Source organism: Pollicipes pollicipes, unplaced genomic scaffold (genome assembly GCF_011947565.3).
Source record: "Pollicipes pollicipes isolate AB1234 unplaced genomic scaffold, Ppol_2.1 Scaffold_7262;HRSCAF=8765_pilon_pilon_pilon, whole genome shotgun sequence".
Lineage (NCBI taxonomy): Eukaryota > Metazoa > Arthropoda > Thecostraca > Pollicipedomorpha > Pollicipedidae > Pollicipes > Pollicipes pollicipes.
Window position 1 is genome coordinate 17579616 of NW_023597055.1, and position 21641 is coordinate 17601256.

The 21641-nt window shown below is 54.0% G+C and overlaps 2 protein-coding genes across 2 annotated transcripts; both read right to left on the reverse strand.

Annotated features, from left to right (window-relative positions):
* Positions 1-13320: 13320 nt before the first annotated feature.
* LOC119114227 (formin-like protein 16) lies at positions 13321-15687 on the reverse strand. Its single transcript, XM_037238427.1, has 3 exons — positions 15561-15687; positions 15084-15195; positions 13321-14715 (listed from the first exon to the last, which is right to left on the reverse strand). The coding sequence occupies exon 3, from the start codon at positions 14617-14619 to the stop codon at positions 14140-14142; it is 480 nt and encodes a 159-aa protein (XP_037094322.1). The 5' UTR covers positions 14620-14715; positions 15084-15195; positions 15561-15687; the 3' UTR covers positions 13321-14139.
* On the reverse strand, positions 14742-17807 carry LOC119113512 (protein tincar-like; the record flags this gene model as incomplete). The annotated part of the gene is made up of 5 exons (XM_037237816.1): positions 14742-14746; positions 15047-15195; positions 15561-15658; positions 15830-16677; positions 17387-17807. Coding segments are annotated over 5 exons (1521 nt in total), but the record flags the coding sequence as incomplete, so codon positions are not given.
* Between the last annotated feature and the right edge of the window lie 3834 nt (positions 17808-21641).

The following is a 21641-nucleotide window of genomic DNA, read 5'->3' on the forward strand; positions in this document are numbered from 1 at the left end:
CGTCCGCCTGGTGAGCACGTGCTGGCGGGCACGGGCTTCGAGCACGGGCATGGACTTAGACCTGCGGACCGCGCGGTCGACATGACCTATGGGAAGTCACGTGACGGCGCCGACGGCTCGAAACATGGCATGGACAGGGTAACGGCTTTAAGTCGGAGGAGGTCGGAGGTCACAACTTAGGCCGTTCTTACGCACCGACGCGCTTGTGATGACACAACGCGATTCCGCTTTTCTGCATCTTGTTGATGCGCGTGGAGGTTACCAAGCTGCTCACGTGGTCGTGGGCCATTATGTGCAGAACTGTGCTATCGACTGTGTGCTGTAAACTGTGCTGGCAGTTTGCCAGGAAATATGTTTGTTATTTGTTGTTCCCTTCGCAGTCACGGAGAATTGCGCTCAAGAGGCGTGCTTCCAACTGCTTTGCACATTCGTCTTGCGTCCTTTTACAACGATAGTTCTCATTTCACGGCTAGTTACGTGTACTAACTTCATGCTTGGTATCAAGTTGTGAAATGTAATATTTGCCGTTTATGTTTATTACTGCGTGAAGAGTTACCCTAAATTTTATGGCATAACTATGCCATTTTGAATTGGACGGTTCTCAATTATTTGCTGTACGGTTCACATACATTGCTCTTGCTACCGGCTGCTCCTGAAGGCCTGTGCCGGGCTGAACCGGGTTGACAGCGCATAATCCAGCACGCATGGCCTTGGAGGCTCGTTTCGGCCCGAGCTTATCCCATCGCTTCGTCACCCCAACCTTGGGGCGAACTGAGACAGCTGGAAGAACCGACGCCTACGGTTTGACACACGCAGTGTCTCCGACCGAAAAAAATCCTTGCTTTCGCTTGCTCCAGCCTCTGACTTTTGCTGTGCACGGCTGCAGCCAGACCAGGCGCGTGCAGTTCTCAGCTGCCTTGCCGCTGAGCGGGTGGCTGCTAACGCTGTGGGACGATATGGGAGAGTCCGACCACATCCTGCCGCTCATCCTAGCGGCCGGCCGTCGCAGACCGGCCAGCAGATTAGAAAGCCCAGCCTGACTCGTGCCTGCAGCGATGAACGTGCCGCAGTGGCGGTGACGGCACTCAGCGCCGTGGTTTCCCCAGGTGTGGACACTGGAACATCTCCACCTGGCGAACCTCCTCCCGGCGCCCGCGGTTGGGGCCTCCCTGGGCCTTCCTTCCTGGATTTTCGAGCCTCAGATGGCCTGTCTTATGATTGTCGCGCCCAACGGCATGCCCAACAGCTGTCATTTAGTGTCGCACGTCTAACGTTGGTAGCAGCGGAGAGTGCCCTAATCCAGCCGGCAGGATGTCTCTACGCACTACGCACTCCACGCACTCGCACGCACTCGCACGCACATACACCACGCACATACCACACACTCGCAGTTTTTAATCAATCGTTTCACGACCGTGCCACAACAGCCACGCCACCTGCGCCTCGGGAAGTCCCAGGTCACTCAGCGGAGCGTCTCGTCATCGGGTCTCGACCCTCTGGCCGCGAGAAGCTGACATGGCGGAAGGTACGCCACGGGTCATCATCTTTAGACCTGCGGGTGTGCTCCGTGTGTAATGCGTGCATGTTTGTGTGCCCCGAGTGGAGTGGTCGGTCGATAACAGGTCACTGCGTCGAGCTGCCGCATTATAACGTTTAAGTAACCAGCCGCGACAGCTCAGCTGGTTAAAGGGTCTGCCTTCCGATTCATCCACCCGCGGCAAGATAAGATTAACGCATTCCAGGCCAGCAGCGCAGGCGAGGGTGGGGGGGACAGGGCACACGTGCCGCCCCTTAGATTCCGAGGGACCCTTAGAGGCCCCCGAAACCTATCATTAAGGGCACGGTTTGAGGGCGCCCAAGGGCCCGATGGGATGGCTGAAGGGTCTGAAGGGCTGGCTGTAGGTCACATTAAGGACCCCCGCCCCTAAAGCCGTGATCTCGAATGTCATTGGGATGATCTCTTGCGCTGAAGCCCCAAGCCCCGAGAGCCCCGAGACAGAGCCCCGAGACAGAGCGTTCCACTATTTCGGCCAGATCACAAACAACCACCAGTCAGCTCCGCGCTGGTCTGAGTTCTGGCGGTCCAGTTTTACAAACAGGGACAGGGCCCGGTCCGTGATTTACATCGTTCGGGCTCCTATATTGTTCACGGGCCCGCGGTACCTTACAAAGCATTCTGTATCAACAAGGGGCCTCGAATCGGTTAGGGGAATATTTACCCCAACAGGGACGGGGCCGGAGCCCGAATGGCAGGGGCCTCTCGCGTTGGTCGGCGCTCTCTGACAATTGAAGGAAACATACTTATGATGATTGCTTACATTGAGGTAACAGAAGAGCCCTGTGTCGTCAGGGCCCCCATTGCCGTACGGTGGACTCTACATCCCTGTTCTCGTATGGACCCGTTAAACCCAATCGAAGTTTTGCGCCAATTTTGACCACCAGCGGTAAGCAGGAATGTTGTTGCATTAATGCCGGTTCATGCGTCGATCCGAGGACAACTGCGCGGGTCAGAAGGTCTCCCGCGCCAGCGAGCGGTCCAATGTGATATGATGTATCCCTCTCAGGACCTCCGGATCGGCCTGGGATGCCGCCCCGTGTCGCCAGAGTCAATCCAGAAAACACACCGCGGCGGGACAGAATGGCCTTCCAGCTCTTGACCGGAAACAATAATGTGCCCTGTAGTGTCGTACTCAATGGGGTCGTTTACAGGAAAGAAATCATGGGTCTCATATTGTTGAATGGAGTGGGTCGAACTGAGTGAAAGCGCACAGACTCATTTTCTGTGAGAACGTTAACATTTTGCAAATCGAATAGTAAACACAAATACCATCAAAATGTTTGAGATGTGCGCCGGCGCGATAGTGCAGTGGCCAGGCCTCCTGCGTTAACCACTGCGCGTCCGGGAATCCACAGGTACGGAGTTCGATTCGCGCGGTGCCCGCCTTTCCCGCCAGGGCGAGAGGCAGCGACGCCATTTAAGCCCCAGCAGCCGAAACGCCATAAAGCCCCAACGACACGGCCAGTATCTCGGAGAGCAAGCTAGCGATGGCTTGGATCGCAGTTTTCGTAAAACCGAACAATGTGACCACTGCAAGTACGCAGGTGGGCGGGCAATGAGCGCAAACATGGTCATAGTAAAAATAAGTTTCTGAATGTTTTTTTTCCAAGATGATCGTACGGCTCAATATTGCACTGGGCGATTTTTTACAACCTTTAAAGATGTCCTATGGACAGAGTAAACAGTTAGTTACAGCAACATGGCAAAGGAGATATTAACGTTTACTTTTCCGGTTTCCGCACCCAGATTCGCACCACTCGCTTCCGCGGGTTGTAAAGACCAGTTACGTTATATGGTCATCGATCTAAATACCGCACAGGTAATATGGCACCGAATACTCTAAATGTACGATTTGTTGTCAAAAAGGGCGTGCTGCGCGCGGCCTGGGGGAGACTGCAACGTCTAGGTCGAGTTTTTTTGTTTGTTTTTAAGTTATGCGAGCGCGTATGCTCAAAACTGCGTTACATAATTCGTATCACTTATCGGTTTCAGACTGAATATTAAAGATGTGCAGAAAATATTGGCCTGGCCATGTAAACACAACTTGTTGACCTATTTTGATCGTCAATCTGCATTCGCGGATCCTCGCCACTTATATACAGCCCAGGTAAAGTCCGACAAAGTTTCTTATTTCTATTGGTTCGAAGAGGCTGCACTGGGCCATTGTACAATGAAGATCGCCAGTGATTTATTTCACGCAGTCATTAAGCGCGGGATTTTGTCAGATTCTTTGTTAAGCCGTAAGACAGAACTGCTCTCGCGGTGGCGTCTGGCCTATATTCCGTCATGGAGGGTTAATATATATATATATATATATATATATATATATATATAAGCATGCATGTTTCAATAACAAATGGGTGATATCTGGCGGTTTTGGTAAGGGCCCAAATCGCCAGACCTGGGCCCTGTGTAAGGGCCCTGTGCCCTACTCTTCCATGGCTCTGGCTGCGCCCCTGCATCAGGCGATCGCTGTTTGCTCTTCACTTGCAATGGTTTGCGGCCGGCGGCGGCGGCGCTGAAGGTCAGGTGACGTCAGCAGACGGACCGTGCCGAGCATTGCGGTACTGAGCTTTCCCCGCAAAATCGCAGTTGACGCGGAATGTCACGATCGAATGGTGGGGTGAGACATGATACAGCAAACACAGCTTAGTGTGTGGCGTTGACAGAAGAAATAATGCAATCGGAAGGGGGGAACCAAGTCTGAAAAGCAGCTTATGACGCGCGACGACCGAACACAAAAAACGTAGATTTTTCACGATTTCCTCACTCAGCCGATGTCGACAAGAAGCGAATTTACTTGCGCCATGTCAGTGCGCGAGGGTTACGAAGAAGACGAGACCCGGAGTCTTGGGGACTCATGGAGGTTCACTTGCGAGCTACACGGCTTCGATACTCCTCGGGCCTTGTTTACGATCCGTGTCGTCCCATGCACTATTGCCATGTCGCGGGACAGTGCTGCGGAGTTCGCGGGAGGCCCTAATTCGAGACATTGCAATATATTATCTGAGGGAGCACACCCAGCGTTACGAAACGTGGCGTCATGTTGACGAGGAGGGAGTTCGGGCGCCACGAGGGCGGAGCGTTCTGATGTACGAGGGAAATCCAGCGGTGTGGATCCCGAAAGGTCATAACTGCAATTTGGTCTGTTGATTGAATGAATTCGTGATAAGTGAACTGAACTCCCTCGGTTAATAACGACATGCAGACATTTCACCAGGTATCGACTCGGTCATAACACCTCCATACTTCCTTCTAGACCTGTCTGTGTCCTTATCTGAGGCTCAGAACTAGCCCGTGTTATTTTCAGCTAAGTCCATCCCGCAGCACTCGGTTATTTCTCAGAGGAGGTCGTGATGAAGGGCTGTCTTGACCGGTCTGCATCCCTTTCATGAAAAAATAGATATAAAAAGACACTTTGGGCAGTCAACATTGCGCTGGCAATGGTAGATTTTCATCTAGATTTTCATCCGTTTTAAATATCGCGAACGATTTGACCATCTTGACTTTATGGCTTATTGCCACACGGCACATGTCACACAGTGACCATACACAACTGTGCTTTCATACCAATATGAGCTTTCCTAAATTGCTTTATAAGAACAACAGTACTCAATACTGAACCATGCCATACATGCTTTAATAATATTTGTGTTTGACATAGGACGGCCCGCTGAAGACCACCCTCCCAAGAATAGGTATAAACATAATTGTAATAAATGTAAGAATCAAATTAAGCAAATTATGCCGTGACATTTATGCACAAGCAAAAGCAAGGCTCCGAAATCAAAAGCCATTACCTAATGCCGCACGTGATCTATATCTTAGCGGAAGTTATGGTTGCCTGGGCCCGGTTGAAAGTCGAACAGATGAATACCTTAGATCTTCTTTCAGTATTTCTAACACTAACATAAGCATAGAAATACTCGCCCACTTTCGTTACGTTCGGAAAAGCAATACCCAACTTTAAAAAATCATGAATTTAATGCATGTCAATGGCAACATAGAAATGCCTGCAATACAGCAGAAAGCAGATCCTGTTATTTGTGGGTGAGAATGGAGGTAAAGAGTTGGAACAAGAGTCCTCATTTGACATACACACACACACACACACACACACACACACACACACACACACACCACACACAACACACACACACACACACACACACACACACACACACAACACACACACATCACACACACCAACACACACACACACACACACACGCACACACACACACACACAACACACACACACACACACACACCACACACACACACACCACACACACACACACACACACACACACACACACACACCACACACACACACACACACACACACACACACCACACACACACACACACACACACACACACACACACACACACACACACACACCCACACACACACCACACACACCACACACACATGTGATGTATATGTCCACATATTATATATATGTATATAACATCATCATATGTAGCAAATGCGCGGGTATTTCCTGCACGAACCGATTGTAATGCGAGGAACCCCGCGTCCATTCATTTTAACAGGAGCAGGCATTTTGGCGGGACTCAGCAGCAGTGCCTATACGCATTCTACTCGATAGACTGGGCATTATGACACGCCAGGCATAATATACCTACTTTTGTAAAATCAAAGACGGGCAGTACCAACATCGCATACATAATTGGATTGGTTGGGAAATTCGGCAGTCGGCAGATTAATCCAGTACCCGGCTGAGGCGTTTTCAGAAAAATGGCCACACAATGAAAGCACTGTGAGGGACCACATAATGTAAGAATTGTGACAGACACTGAAAGCACTGTGGGGGACCGCACTATGTAAGCAGCAGCCGCTACTGCAAGCGACTTGATTGCACGATGCCCCGAGGAAGATCTGGGTGTCTATAAACAGAGCTAAACCTCCAAAAGTCGAAAAGTATTTTTAGAAGTAAGTAGAGATCAGTTGCGTTAAAAGTGAGTGAGAGTGGGGTGAGTTAAACATTTTCAGTGACGGCGGAGGCTGGGTCAGCAGACGAGTTATCAATACGAAGAAGACTCCGTCAGACACCGATCAAGGACGTGATCTCTTCCTTTGAGAAGAGGCAAAATAAATCTCCGAAAGGCAGTCACTCTACATGCTGACCTCACGGCTTTCATTAGAGGTCATTGGAAAATCTGTGAGATATGTCATGCCCCTAGATCGTTAGCTCCTATATTAAATTACTAGCAGACGACCGTAACGTTTGGAAGGGTAATCACTAAAACACAGGCGCGACCGCGAGGTGATGAATGCCCAATTTGACACGTATTGCACAAACCCTGTCGCTTTTATCGCGTTTTTTAAAAATTCATAAGCTTGGAATTTGATCACTTCACATAAAACCATCACCTATGTGGTAAACCTGTAGTCCTACGGTCCGTCGACAACCAACAGCAAGAAGTCCCACGATGTTGCTCACCATGACCCTCCAGTTAATTCAGTTAAGTCGGTTGATGTTAATTCAGTTTAACGTTAACGTTAATGCCCACCATGTCCAGTTAATTCAGCCGCCTGGGTATGACACATTTTCATGCAGATTATCATTTGTAGACATTATATCTAGACCTCTTGTGTGTCTAGAATTTGATATATCTAATATATATCTAATATCTAGAAATACTCCCGTACTAATAGATCATCTCTCAATATTTTTGTGCTATTATGCAAGCCAGCATTTGTGGGAAATTGGTGTCGGGAAGTCTTGTTTGTGTGGTGAAGTTGGTAATTTAATGCATGCCTAAGGTATGGTGGAGAGTTTGATGGCAGCTGAGAGGGGTCTCGAAGTGCACACGTGATTTTCATACGGGGACATGGCTTCGAGGAGCCCCACAAATTGTACGTCATTTCACAGCGCTCCGGGCCATGTTCAAATTTAAACATGTATTCAGCTGCTGCCCTGGCTGTCGAGTTCCTTCACTGTTTTCATTTTCGTGGTCGAGGAAAGCAGAGCCAGCCGTAGATTGAGTTTAAATGTGAGGTCCCGGCAAGTCCAGAAGGTGGAAGGATATCCAGGATTCGTAATTCAACTATCCCCCAGTCCAAGGCCGATGTGTCTGCTTTCCGAGCAACAGCAATTAATCCTGACGTGAGTTGAATGACATTATAGGTTGTATGTTTTGGCTGTGTGCATACTTTTGAAAGTTACAGCGATTAAAAAGTATTTCGGTGATGGCTGATCCCTGATGGCTCCACTGAGCATCCACTTCACTACCATTTTGTCATATGTTATTGCGTTACGTTGCTGGCGACAATTTGTTTGCAGAAAACTCGGTGGGCGACAAAATTGCACTTACATCACCCTTTTCCAATACAAGCCTCCTGAATTATGTAGCACAAAACGTGATTGGTGTTTGAATCTCGCACTGCACGCGCACCATTGATTGAGAGCCAGTTGAAATTAGTTTTATCTGGAAACCGTGCCCACAAACGCCAATCGCGAACTATTTGATGATTGTATTTTTATTGGCCTTGAACGCCACATGGCCAATGGGATAACATATTTTGAATGACATTTCTGTGGCGTCATGCACGTTTGAGTGACCCTGAAATGGTTTGCACGAAATAATTTGCTCATCTTTGCGGTTTTGCAACTCAGAAACTAGAGGCTTTTAAGTCTAAGAAGGGTGCGGCTGTGGGTTGCAACCGAATGATCGTAACGATAGCTATTTCAGTTCAAGACTCACCTGCAAATTTGGAGCACTCCCTCCCAAGGTTTGGGTGGCGCGGGGCTTTAAGCGTGACGAGCGTGGTTTTGTGCCGGCGGTGGTGGGCGGCCGCCACATGAGAACACTTTTCATAGATGTAAATCAACACCTAGATATGGACGTAAATAAGAAATGAACGCATGGACGAGTGCGCGAAGTTCGCTGGTAGGAGCTATTTGCCACTAATTTTGGTTAGCAAGTGTGCCCGCACATCCCGCCATGCCATCAAACTGGTTACAAATGCCCGTAATTTACGAACCTCGCGAGAACTGTATGAAATACGCGTTAGAATGGTTGATAGCATATCTAAAAAAGAATTATACCTTTAATCGCTTTTTGCATACACAAAATATGGACGTACAATGACAAGCATTTCGAATCTATCTCGGAAAATGCATGCTGCAACCGCGTCATACCAAGGCATTGCTGTTCCCGGGACCCCGCACCCGCATCGATACAAACTGCGTCTCGGCTCGCCCAGCACCCTTGGCTGGCGCGCCGCACAGCCATCACAAGAAATACCCGGGGCCAACATCGGCCGATGGCATAGATATGCACCTGAAGCCGGTCCTCCGCATGATGAACTGGCCTGGCGCCATTGAGGGGCCAGGCCGGCCGACCGCCGACGGTGGCGCCCTCTTTATGCGCTTCGGCTCGGGGAGGGTGGCGGAAGCCGAGAGCGGCTGCAGAGGCGCAGTCGCGCGCAGCCTGTCGCCATGCCTGAGCCAGTGGCAGCAGCAGCAATGACAGCAGGCAGATGCTTTAGCTCACTACCGCACAGGTGACGCAAGAACAGTTTTGAGGCAGGTTTCCACGGGTTTATATGTCAATCACTCATAGTAGGAAGAAGCCGTGATCACTCCGCCTGCCTAAAGCTTTTGTTTGGTAAATTCGAGCATAGATTCAATATTGTACCCTTCTATCTGGAACCTACGCCTGCTTCTCCACAATAACGCCAAAAAACTACGTTCACTATTAAAAATACAGCGCTTTATCAGAATGTGTCTGCATGAAGCGTGGACGCCAGCTGACAAGAGTCTGACGTCCCCGCCCGCGACGGTCGCGCACTGCCAACGGCGCTTCGACAGTTTGCCGACGACGGCCTTGGCTAGGTCGGCTGCGGGGTCTCGGCCAAACGTGACTCCTTCTCCGGCTCGCAGCCCGAGGTCAAGGTCAGGCTGAACGGTGGCCGGGGAATGAAGATGGACAACTGACTCGCGCTATGTGTCGCACAGAGATGGCTTTGTGAAACTGCCCACCGTTGGCTAGGCCTCTGTTTTGTGACGAGATGCCGACACGTGTGTTTCTGCTGACGACGAGTGGTGTGACTCCCATTTGCCGGCACCTGCGGCATTTATTTCTCACGCGAATACTTTTGTACACTTTTGTGGGGATGTGCCGTGTGAGGAATGGTGGCGTGCATGCATAGATGTATTTAAAAAACGAACTGCAGGGATTATCCAAAGTGGTGGCTTACAATCGCAGGATCTTATCGGATGGCTCCCCGTGTAGCAGAGCTTAGCGAACTACGAGAGCGTTGCATAGAGATGTGGTCAAGCGAGACCGCTGTGCCGTATCTCACCCGGCCCGTCACAATCGCTCGGCAAGATTGCCTGCAACGCCCGAATAATCCGCTTGAGTAGCCGCAACCTATCTAATCCAAAGTCGGAGGCCTCGCAGCAGGCTACGCTTAACGAAACCCCTGATCACAACACCACCTTCACCGTCAAACCTGAAACGTAAAACGTTCTGTCACGTCTCTCTTAAGCATTGTGATTTAGATATATATGACGCCTTCCCAGCTCGCCAGTGGGGAGTGAAAATATATCCACCGTGGGATGTCAGAAGGTGATGGTGAATGAAGAAGTAAGGATTGTGTAAAAATAATGATGACACAGTGGAACAAGATTTAGGACTTTTGTTCTTTAGGTTCACACCTCGCGGGGCTTCTTGCTCTGCGCAAAATGCAGAGGTAGGAAATCCGTGCATCATGCAGACGACAGAGGCAAGTATCTAGTATGAAATGGCTAATGATATGGCTCCCTTTTAGGCGGTCACCAGAAATGAACTAAAATGACCAGAATGGTCACCTCCAGCAATTTGGATGAATCACAACCAAAACGAACACCTCACAACCGATCGGTTTATTGCCATCAATATGGACGTTTTAACCACCTATTTGACGAATTTGCTAACCATAATGCCTACTGAAGTAACAAAACACACGAGTAAAACGTCTAGAAAGAAAAGCTTCCACGAGACTGACTGATGTTTCACCAGACAGATAAAATACATCACCAAGATACAGCAGGAAATCACGAATTTGTGCCAGAATTTATCATATTCAGCCCACCAGCAAAAAACGACCATATTTCAAACTAAACTGGCGTCAATTTGGGAATATGATGTTTTTGGACGCAGACGCCAGTACTCACTTTGGAATTGCGTTGTGGGAGCGAGTCGCTGACTAGCATTGAGTTTCGTACATACTACACGTTCAGGAGCGCAGCCAGCTGGTGGGGAAGGGGGGGGAGGCACAGGTGACATATCCTCCCGCTAGGTCTTAAGTGGCTTTCAGGACCATCGGCTCAAAGTATTAAGGGCCCGATCGGAGGGCCCAAAGGGCTGGCCGGGGAACGACCTCGAGGCAAAGGCCTGACCCTGAAAGATCAGCCAAAGGGATTCATCGCGCCTGCGAGGGTCCCCGAACGATAAAGGCGTCTATGTACGCCTGAGACCACTAATGCTGGACAGTTGGCTCAGAGTCGGCTTGGACCCTGGGGTCCCACTTGCGGAGCAGGGACAAGGCCAGTGTCTGCAAATGTTCTTGAAAGCCTCCTGTGTTGACTGGGACTCTGATACAAAGTGGCTACCTGTATCAGGGCACAGCGTGGTTTACAGGGGGGCCTATGTCGACAAGAAGCTCCTAGTCGACAAGATGCACATGTTGCTGAAAAAGAACGGGGCGGGAACCTGAATGTCAGAGAGCCATTTGCCTTGGTCGAGTTCCTCATTACCTGACATGAACTGAAAATACGAGAAATTTCAATGAAATAGACTACGATGAGGCAATAGAAGGGTCTGGCCAGTCACGGATTCTAGGACCAAACAGAGGTCTTCAGAGGAGCTGAATTTTGTTAATTTTGGTGATTTTTACCTTGCCCATGTCCTTATCCCTACCCTTGACCTCGATCTTGCCCTTGTCAATGCTCCTCCACCCATACTCGGAGGTTTAGCTCTGCTGTCTGGTCTGTTTACTATACCATACCATATTTTAACTGATACCAATGGTGATGACTCGGACCGTCCGGTGACAAACTGGCTGTTTCGACTTGCTACTTCAGTTGATGATCAGGGTGTGCATTTTGGTGATGGAATTGGCCACCCTGGTTGTCAGATTGATGTTGTCTCGAATGATGTAACTTTCCTGTGGCGAGGGTAAGATTGAAATATTTCTTGCCGCGGCAGGCTTGGAAAATCGAGTTACAAATGAGCGATGTTTTTCTTTTGGAGGCACTCACGAGACGGGTATATGTTAACTACATCTGAAACATTTAAACACATTTGATGTACTCATTCTCAATGTAAATACTATGTGCAGCTGTCTTGCATTGCGCAGGATGCGGATAAAGAAAACCTTTGCATCCTGCAAACGGCAAAGATGAACCTTGAGTACGAAGATAATGCTAGCTCCCCAGGCCTGTATATCTGCCATAAATGTAAATAAGTCTAGAGTACTTTTACAGCGCATAAATGCATGAACTGTGTTAAAAGCTGCGCTATGCCCTGCCAAAAAGCCGCGTTATCGTAGATGATATCGCTTTGCAATAAGACATGCGTGTTTCCACGTTTCATGACAATGAAAAACTCACTCTTTTGCAGCCTATACATCGTCCACATGGTTGTGTACCTGTGGCGAGACCCGCATCGAGGTGTCAATGGGTTTGTAATAGTTCTCCCCAACCAGTGCATACTCTAAATGTGCCACGCCAAAGTCCAGCAACACATATTGCACATCAGAGAAGCATGCACTTCGCGAAGCAGGTTTCTGACCTTGGCTTAAACTTCAGCTATGCAGAACAAAAACGCTTTAGGTAGCGGGGAACTCATACGCTTAAACAGCAAACCACGGGGTTAGCGAATACATCGTTTGTGGCCTTCGCAATGTGCGGACTCCTTACGCGTATCGCACAGGGTGACAGGTAAGCATCCGAGCCGCAGACCCACAGTGCGTGCGTTTGAAGCCCTGCGTTGTATTACACACGCGAGTTAGCTCCAGCCTAATAATTGGTGCTTCATATTGCGTTGTTACAGGCTCAGGCCCAACGCATCACAACGAATAACTTAAATGATACAAGTGCTTTTTAGATCATCATCTAAGCATAAGAACTAAAGGTGACTTAGATGCCAGTTATTCCGCCCTCAGGAAGGATAATTGTCTGCTTCTGTAAGCACTAGCCTTAACAAGTATCTTCGGGGAGGGAAAGAAAGGGAGGCACCTTCCAGAGGGCAGTGCTTTCCGCCCTCACCGTCAGGCACACTATCATGAGGTTGCATCCATCGCGTGAATGTCGCACCTGACTGTCCTCGCTCGCCCTCCTTCGTCATCCACCTCGTACTCAGTCGTCCTCGATCGCAACAACCGGGATGCCATCTTCTATTCACGGCCGACTCGATTTATGATCTTGTCTATGTCATTCAAGCCACGCGCCCGCAAGGGACACGTTCGGACACAAGCCGAACTTCCCAAATTTGGACAGAAGTTTCGCCGGTCGATGAGCATCTGGAGCGGACATACTTCGGAGTATTGCAGACTCCCTGCGACAGCGACGACAGTATTGCAGACAGCGACGATCCTATTGCTGCAGTGTCCGTGTTCCGTGTTCCGTGTCACCACTGTGCCGTGGCGCTGAGACCAGCACTTGGAGCTCCCTGACCATGGGCTGTCGCCCCAGCCATGAAATGATAGTGACATCTTCGTCTGAATGCTGCAGATGTACTGCATGTAGATGGTCCAGCTATATTTGGCGCCGTATGTACAATGCCATGCCTCGTATGCACCGATCGCATTATCATGTACGTACGTTCATTAACAATTAGCTAAATACAGTCATTTTGTTGCACGACTCTGATAATGTCAGCCCACAGGTGCACCCTGAGCCATGGGTGAAAGCGGTCTGAAGATCACCTCGCGGTACCCCCGCTCCCGACACTCCTGGTCATGGCACTCACACCCAGGCTGCGGGTGTTCGTCAGATGAAGACTTAACTGACGTTAAGTGACAGCTCTGACGGTACACCATCGCAACGTAGCACGAGCCTCCGGATGGCAGCCGTTGTACTTTCACTAGCCTTTGAACGATTCTCCGCGGCTTCTCAAGACTCTCTTTTGCCCTCTCATCCGCCATCGCTAGCTAGGGGTCCTTGGCAACATATGCTTGGACACCCAGTTCGGCATATGGCTATCGATCCATTAGCCATCATTTAACGTCCAGTAATTTGTAACACAATCTCAGGACTACATCGATAACTCAAATAAATAGTGTTAAAATCGTTAGATCGCTCACTGTTGTGACGCACGCCTGAGCGGGCGGTTGGACCAGCGGCAGTTACCGCATCGTAAGGGAATGACACGACGCAGCCATGCCAGTCAGTTTGTCACTAATCTCTAGGGAGCATTCCTATACAACGACTCAACTGAACATCACACAGCTCAGCATACGTGAACGCCACGAATAAACGTAAAATCACACATCGACGGATATGATTATACACCGTGTTTCATACGGAACACGGAGCTGTGTTCATCACGGAACACTGTGTTCATCACGTGGACCCTGCGTCACTGCCACTGCTCACGCTCATTGAAAAGTTCGCTGAGTCCCGCTTGTTCCCGGTCGAGCTCAGCTGATTAATGACGCCGAGCGAGCGCGGACTGCGCATGCGCGGCATGTCGCTCAGCCGGTCGGCCTCCTCGTAGAGCCTCATGGGCGACGGAGGCGGCGGAAGCAGCGATGGCGGCGGTGGCGGGAGGTGATTAAGCGCCGTCTCAGCGATGCTCGGTTCGGGCGGCGAGAACGCCGAGTTCGGCGACGGCACGAGCGCGCGCGGCGAGCGCGGCGACTCGCCAATCACGGTCGTGCGCAGGTCGAACGCCACCTTCGGTTCGGTGTTGGCGATCCGCCTGCCACCTGCCGGTGGCCCGCGAAAGGAGAAGCTGCGCTGCGGGCCGCCAGAGGCGCGCGGGAGCGCCTCGAAGCTGTTGGCGCGCCGCACGGCCGGCGGCCGGACCTCGTTGCGGGTCATGTAGACGCTCTCCGGAGGGGGACGGATTGCGTAGCGGGCGGGAAGCAGCGGCTGTCGTGCCGCTTGGTGCACCTCGCACCCGGCCGCACGACGAATCTGCCAAACGCAACGGAGACGACGCGTCAAGCTGGAGCACAGGTTGGCAACGTCAACAGGTTGGTTCCAGGCCCCTAGCCTCGAAGTATGAGGGTGGTGGCACAAATATCGAATTGTCTCCTAGCTTCTGTGAAGTTAGACTGCATTTCCGTGCACTCGTCCAGTATCTAGTGTAAGCCCTTTGCTCAGTGTGGGAAAGGGGGGAGGATGGTCGCTGTGGTCCTCTCCTTGGCTACATCCCAGAACGATTTCTTCATAAGCCCACACCGCAGGTACAGCGATATTTTTTCAATTCGCTGCTGACACGGTATGGATCAACACCTCCTCACGCCTTGGCCGGTTGGCATGACTCCTCCCCTGACACACACCTGCTGCTGGCTCTTGTAGAGGCAGACGTAGTCGCCCTCCTCGGCGCCCGCCTGTCCGTACGGGGCTGACTCCCGCACCTCGTCCGTGGGCACTGGCTGGTAACCACCGCACCTGGGGATGACAGACGGCGGTTACACGTGCTGATAGGCATCTTAACACGCTGCGATAGTTATCAGGTGTGTTTGTAAGAGTTGGAATGGGGACACAACGTGGCAGTTTGTTTAGCGAACTGCAAAACGCTGCCATGACTAGGCTAAGTATTGCATACCTCTTTGTAAAAATACACACGATAAAATGGCGCATTCGTGCTCTGCCAGAGGCAAAGAGCAGGTTCTTCTAAACTAAACAAAGTCAAACTATAAAAATGGTGTCCTTAGCCACAAGCCCGTTGCAATAGATTCGGGATACGCACCAATCACGAGGAGACCCCTATGTGATGACACTGCTGTCTGGGCGCCTATGAGTCCGTGGCTTACCTCCTGCCGGATCCGTCACGTTCGAAGGTGACACGTGACCGCCGCTGCTGGGAGCCGCGTGGCAGCTGCACGTAACGCTCCTCCTCGTCCTCCTGCTCCTCCTGGCGGGCGGCGCGGCGCGGCGGCAGCGCCGCCTGCCGCAGTGGCGCCATCTGCACTGGCTTGGCCGGCCCGCAGCGGCGCGTGGCCACGCCCAGGATCAGGTTCTGCGCCATCGTGTCGCCGACGACGAAGGCGCCGCTGTCGGCGACGACGAGCAGCGGCGCGGCGGCGCCGGTGCGGCGGCCCAGCTCCACCCGGTGCACGAGCTGCAGGTGCGGCGCGTCCGGCACGGCCACCGTGCCGGCGACGACGCGCAGGCGGAACTGCCACCGGCTGCGCAGCGTCAGCACCAGCCACAGCACCACCCAGAGGAAATGGTGCACGATGGCGCCGATGACGGCCGCCAAGCTGGCCGGATCCAGGCTGCCGCGGTAGACGGCACTCAGGTCGTAGAGCAGCGGGCCGTCTGCCACGCCGACGGCAAGGAGCAGGCAGAGCGCCGCGCTGTGGGCGAAGTAGCCCCAAAGGCGGCAGCGCGCCTCGGCCATCTCCGGCAGCTGCCGGCGGTGCGTGGCCACGAAGGCGGCCAGCTTCTGGAAGCCGTAGAGGAAGACGGTGGTCCCGGAGAGCAGCACCAGCAGGCTCGCGATGCCGTAGAGGAGCGCTGTGAGCGGCGCGTTCAGCAGGAACGGGTCGGGCAGCCTCAGCAGCGCAGCACCACCGTACACGTGGATCTTGTACAGCACCGAGAAGCCGCAGAACGAGAGCAGCAAGTGCGCGCCGTTCAACAGCAGCTGCGCCGAGAAGGCGGCCGCCAGCACGCGCTGGCAGTCCCAGAAGACGGCCGCGTACCGCACCGACAGCACCAGCAGGGCGGCGGCCAGGTGGAGGAACTCGGGGCCGACCGGCAGCGGCGCCTGTCGGCGCAGGTAGCCGCTGACGGGGTCCAGCACGAGCGCCGGCGGCGGTGCCGTCGCCACCACCGTCACGTTCTGCGCCGGGGAGCTGAACTTGAGCGGCAGCACGCGCGTGGTGAGGTCGAGGAAGGCGTCCAGCTCGGTGCGCCACACCAGGTCTGGAAGGCGGCGGGACTGTCAGTCGGAGCTGGGTATCTCACCGTGGGGGAGGGGGGGGGAGGGGGGGGGGGCACGCGGTAATAACTGTGTTGCTAGTGGCGTGGTTGTACTTAGTTTTGAAGGCGCGTCAGGCAACATTTTGCTTGACACCCTGAATATGTTGTCCACGGCATAAATAAGAGTTTCTGGGAGTAAGTGCGAACATATTTGTTTCAGGGGTGTGCTTGTATATGCATGGGTAAATTACTGAATGTGAGCACTGCACGGCACAAACACCCAATCTTTCCACCCCGTCCCTTGGATGTCACAGTCACAACGTACATTATCATGTCTTACCCCCACTTAGCGAAAAAGATATTACATTGGGCAAAACGGGTGTGGAAATGGGGAGTACAAGAGGCAGGGCGCCGAAGAAGACGGCTCCAAACGGCATAGTATGGGGTTCGCATCCAGGCGCGTTCTTACCTTGATGCCAACAAACATTCTTTACTACTCAGGTCTATCCTGTCAAGATACCCTCTCCCCTTCGTGACGTCGCCGAAAGCACAGCGTGGACCGCACACCTGCCCTTCTCTGAGCACGTCCATGCACTTCATGGTCATCTACCTGGGATCACAAAGGCCTAACCCGACATCTCTCCTGGCTCGACTCACACGACCCGGTCAGCGCCGCGACGCCATCTCACCCGCTCACTCATCGGCTTCTCACCTGGCGGCAGGAAACCGTTGCCAATGAGCCTGGCCTCCATCACCAGCTCAGCGACGCACAGCAGCGCCGCCATCAGCACGTGCAGCAGCGGCGCCGTCGGCGGCCCGTGGCGCCACATGTTCCGCAGCGCGCCGGGCCGCGGCGATGGCAGCGCCGCGCCGCGGACGCGCGGCGAACCGAAGCGCGCGCCGTCGTTGGCGCGGTTGCCGACGCGCAGGCAGCTGGCGACGAGGAAGAACGGCGCGAGCGCGAGTGACACGGCCACGAGGCCGAGGTAGACCGCCAGCTCGGCGGGCGTGGTCTGCCACGGCAGGCGCAGGTAGGCGCGGTACGCCAGCAGCGCGCGGTACGCCAGGCCGGCATGTAGCGCGCACGTCAGCACGCCGTACCAGCAGGACCAGAGCGCGTTGGCGCGCGGCCGCCGCCAGCGCGCGGCCGGCGCCGCCGGCAGCGGCCGCTCCGGACCGGCCGCCTGCAGCCGCTTCTCGTCCTGTCGAAGACGAGGAGAGTCGGTTAGCGACGCGACGATCAGGACGGACGGCGGAGCCGCCGCTGGATTCGGTGCACGCGCGGACTGCGCGCAGACAAACTACCGGTGAAGGATTCGATGTGTCAAAGGTGGCGGCGGTCTCACCAACTCGCATTGAAACTGAGTCACTTTTGACACTTTACCGTCATGCCATGCTCGTGTCGAAAGCTTTGCTGCGCTGACACTCCCAAGCACGTTCCACCCGTGCACCAAAGCACAGAAAAAGTGGATGGCCGAACGAAGTCAGCATAGGACAAGGACAACTGCACTGTCCACAACTATCATGGTAATGACAGTGGTAGGCTTGCGGCACGTTTCCAAATGTAATGTCATCGTCTTCTCCCGAACGAAGGCACAGGTGCTAAAGACCGCCCACGCCCTCACCGTCAAAGCGCACACATCACAGGACGTGACCGTGACGTGACATGACGTGACGTGACGAAAAATTGTGGCAATCTGGTGATGACCCCAGTGACAACATGACTGTCGCTTCGTTTAAAAAATGGCACACACACACACACACACACACACACACACACACACACACACACACACACACACACACACACATTTCCAATGGAGATGTCAAGTGCGTTATCACCTCGCCAGCTCGCCACAAGCGTTCAGGCGCGTGACTACAGGTGACCTGACGCATGGTCGTGACTGACTCGTGACGTCACGTGACGGCTCGTGAGCGTGTTACGGGCGACGGCAGCTGTGCGGCACAGCGACCGGGTCTGCAGGACGGCGCCGCTGTTTGGTATTGTTCGACCGGCACAAGTGGCACGGACGACCCCACCCTCGAGCAAGGTCGGGTTGATGCCGACGAGGTTAGTCGTAGTGTGTAGTAGTTCGCGATGAGTAGATCACCGTGTGAAGTAGATCCTAGTGTACGATCTATGCAATCGTGTGTATGTGAGCAGTTCGAACGCCAACTTCCGCACAAGAATACGTTTTCAATATATATATATATATATATATATATATATATATATATATATATATATATATTCGTAGGCATGAGTGCTGCGGGAGATGGGCATTTGGCAAAGACGCAAAATATTTCGGAACCACATAAATACGGCCGCAGGCGGGTGATTCGCAAAATGCGTTTCAGGCGTGTGGCGTGACACCACTTTCCAGTGCTGACTTGTTCCTACCTGGGGAAAACAAGGGCGTAACATACGAATGAACTCAGCCGCTGCTCCGAAACGGAAACGGATGGCATCTAGCAGATAACATCAAACTGGGGGAGGGGGGGGGGGGGCGATTAGAACAACGTCGGCTCCACCGGCCTTGTTATGACGCCGCTGCGCGTCGGATGCACTCACAAAGACAAACCACTTAGCCAGGCGGCGGCAGCTGACGACTAACCAGACCAACGACAAAAACAGGGCCGCCACGGGCGCCGCTCCGCCGCAGCGGCAGGCGGAGGTCCGGCGCGCAGGCCCGTGTTTACGCCCCCCCCCCCCCCCCCCCCCGTCTCGGCAGGCACCTGGCGCGAATAATCCGCGGCACACAATCTGACGGCAGGGAGAGGGGGAGGGGAGGCAGGACCACCTGCTCGTCTGCGATCAGGGCGCGCGCCTCCCGACTGGGGCGGCATCTGCGGCAGCGGTGCCGCCGCGCGTGTTTGCGCCGTAGATGGCTCGAGGCCGGGGTCAGCCGACCGACCTCGCCGCCAGCTGATAGCGCGACAGCTGATGCCGCGTGATTGGCTGCAGCGCAACATAGAACTACCCGATTGGCTGCAGACACTAGCGATCTGTCGCGCCGCAAACCAAGCGTGAGATCGGCTCCTGCGAACAACTGAGCTCTCTGTCACCTCCAATTACGTACTGCTGGCGGCAATGTATTGCGCATGCTTTGGTCATTTATCACCGGGTACGAATGGCTTTAGACAGCAAAGCTCAACCAAGCAAAACAACACTGCGATAGTTATTCCGAAATACAAATAACGCGCACGGAATGACAGGTGACCGAGCAGTTGCCTCAGCAGAGGTGACAGACCCACCCGTCGCTTGGCCGTGTCTGTTGCAGACATTTGACCCCGCGACACAGTTCGGAATGGGGGAGGGTCATCTCCAAGTCACCGATGCCCTTTTCAGCCCACGTGCCCGGCGCGATCCGCGCCGTCCGTCGTGTCTGGGCGACACGATTCCAGATACTGCCAATCACCCGAGGTTCCAGCTGACACGCGCCGCTGCACTGAGCACCTGCCTCCGGGGAAGCTGCAGCTCGGAGTGGCAGGCCGGCCGCTCCGGCGGCTCATGCGGGCGTGACCCTCGTGCGCCGCCCGACCGGCGCCTGCAGCCGCGCCCAGCCTGCAGTTGGCGGGGCTACCCGTCAGGGGACAGCGGAGGAGCCGAACCGTCGCCCGGGATGCTCTGGCGATTGTCAGACGGCCGCAGCTGGCGGAGCGGTGGCAGGCCCTCTTTGGCCCGCCGGAGCGGCGGCAGACACTCCCCGGCCTGCCGGACCGGCGGCAGACCCCTCCCGGACCACCTGAGCGGTGGCAGACCCTCCCCTGCCCGCTGGAGCGGCGGCAGACCCTCCCCGGCCTGCCGGAGCGGCGGCAGACCCTCCCCGGCCTGTCGGAGCGGCGACAGACCTCCCCGGACCACCGGAGCGGCGGCAGACCCTCCCCCGACCACCGGAGCGGGATGGCGACCCTCCCGGACGTGCCGGGAGCGGGCGGCAGACCCTCCCTGCCCGCCGGAGCGCTGACAGATCCTCCCTGGCTTGCCGGAGCGGTGGCAGACCCTCCCTCGGTCCGCCAGACCCTTCCCCGGCCTGCCGGAGCGGCGGCAGACCCTCCCCGCTCCGCCGGAGCGGGCGGCAGACCCCTCCCCGCCTGCGGCGGAGCGGCGGCAGACCCTCCCACGCCCGCCGGAGCGGCGGCAGACCCTCCCCCGACCCCCCAGGGTGGCAGATTCTCCCCGGCCCGCCGTCTGGCTCACTTCATACGTCGTCCTCAGGTAGAAACACCGTTGCTACTTGCAATGCAGATTGCGGCTGGAGTGGCCGCGCGCTTGATATGAGACAGGCGGCCGTGCATGGGGAGGGAGGGGGGGGGGGGGGGTGGCAGCCTTTGCTAATAAAGCCATGTGGTCACTCACCGTGTCCACTGTGCATGTTAGGCTTTGGTGGGCTGCTAAAAATGTTGCCACAAGCGCAATCAGCACAAGGCTATCATGAAAATTGCACACCATTTTGCCTTGAATGATTTATGACGGGAAGAGGCTGACTCTGGGCGAACGAGAGAAACGACCGTGTTAGTGGTGCGGCTGTGGTCGATGTAACGTGTGAGTGTGGTGCACTCCTGCATTGAATTCAGCACCGCAGCATGACACAGCGCGTCTTTGTCAACACGTCAACGCGTCGCTTTTCAACAAATTTGGACATCCGCACCGCCCGTGCACTAACTGCTCATCATCGAATCCTAACTGGAAAGAAAATTGGTTAACCTCGGAGCCAGTCCCGACCCCTCTCGAAGTCAGTCACAAGGTGGTTGGCGTGTGGCTCAGTCCTTGTTTCCCGAACACGATGAACAGGTGGGACACTGCGGTCTCGGGTAGTAGACCGTTTAAACATCTTCCCCGTCGCCCCCCTGGCGGTAAAAACTCTCCGTGACACATGGCGGCCGTCGCCCGGACGCATTAGCAGCGCAGCTGACGACAAACGCGCCCCATCCGGTGTTCACCCATCTGCCCTGCTAAAACGGCC

Excerpts from the sequence above, each read along its gene's own strand:
- LOC119114227 (XM_037238427.1), bottom strand. The coding sequence starts at position 14,619 with ATGACCCGCAACGAGGTCCGGCCGCCGGCCGTGCGGCGCGCCAACAGC.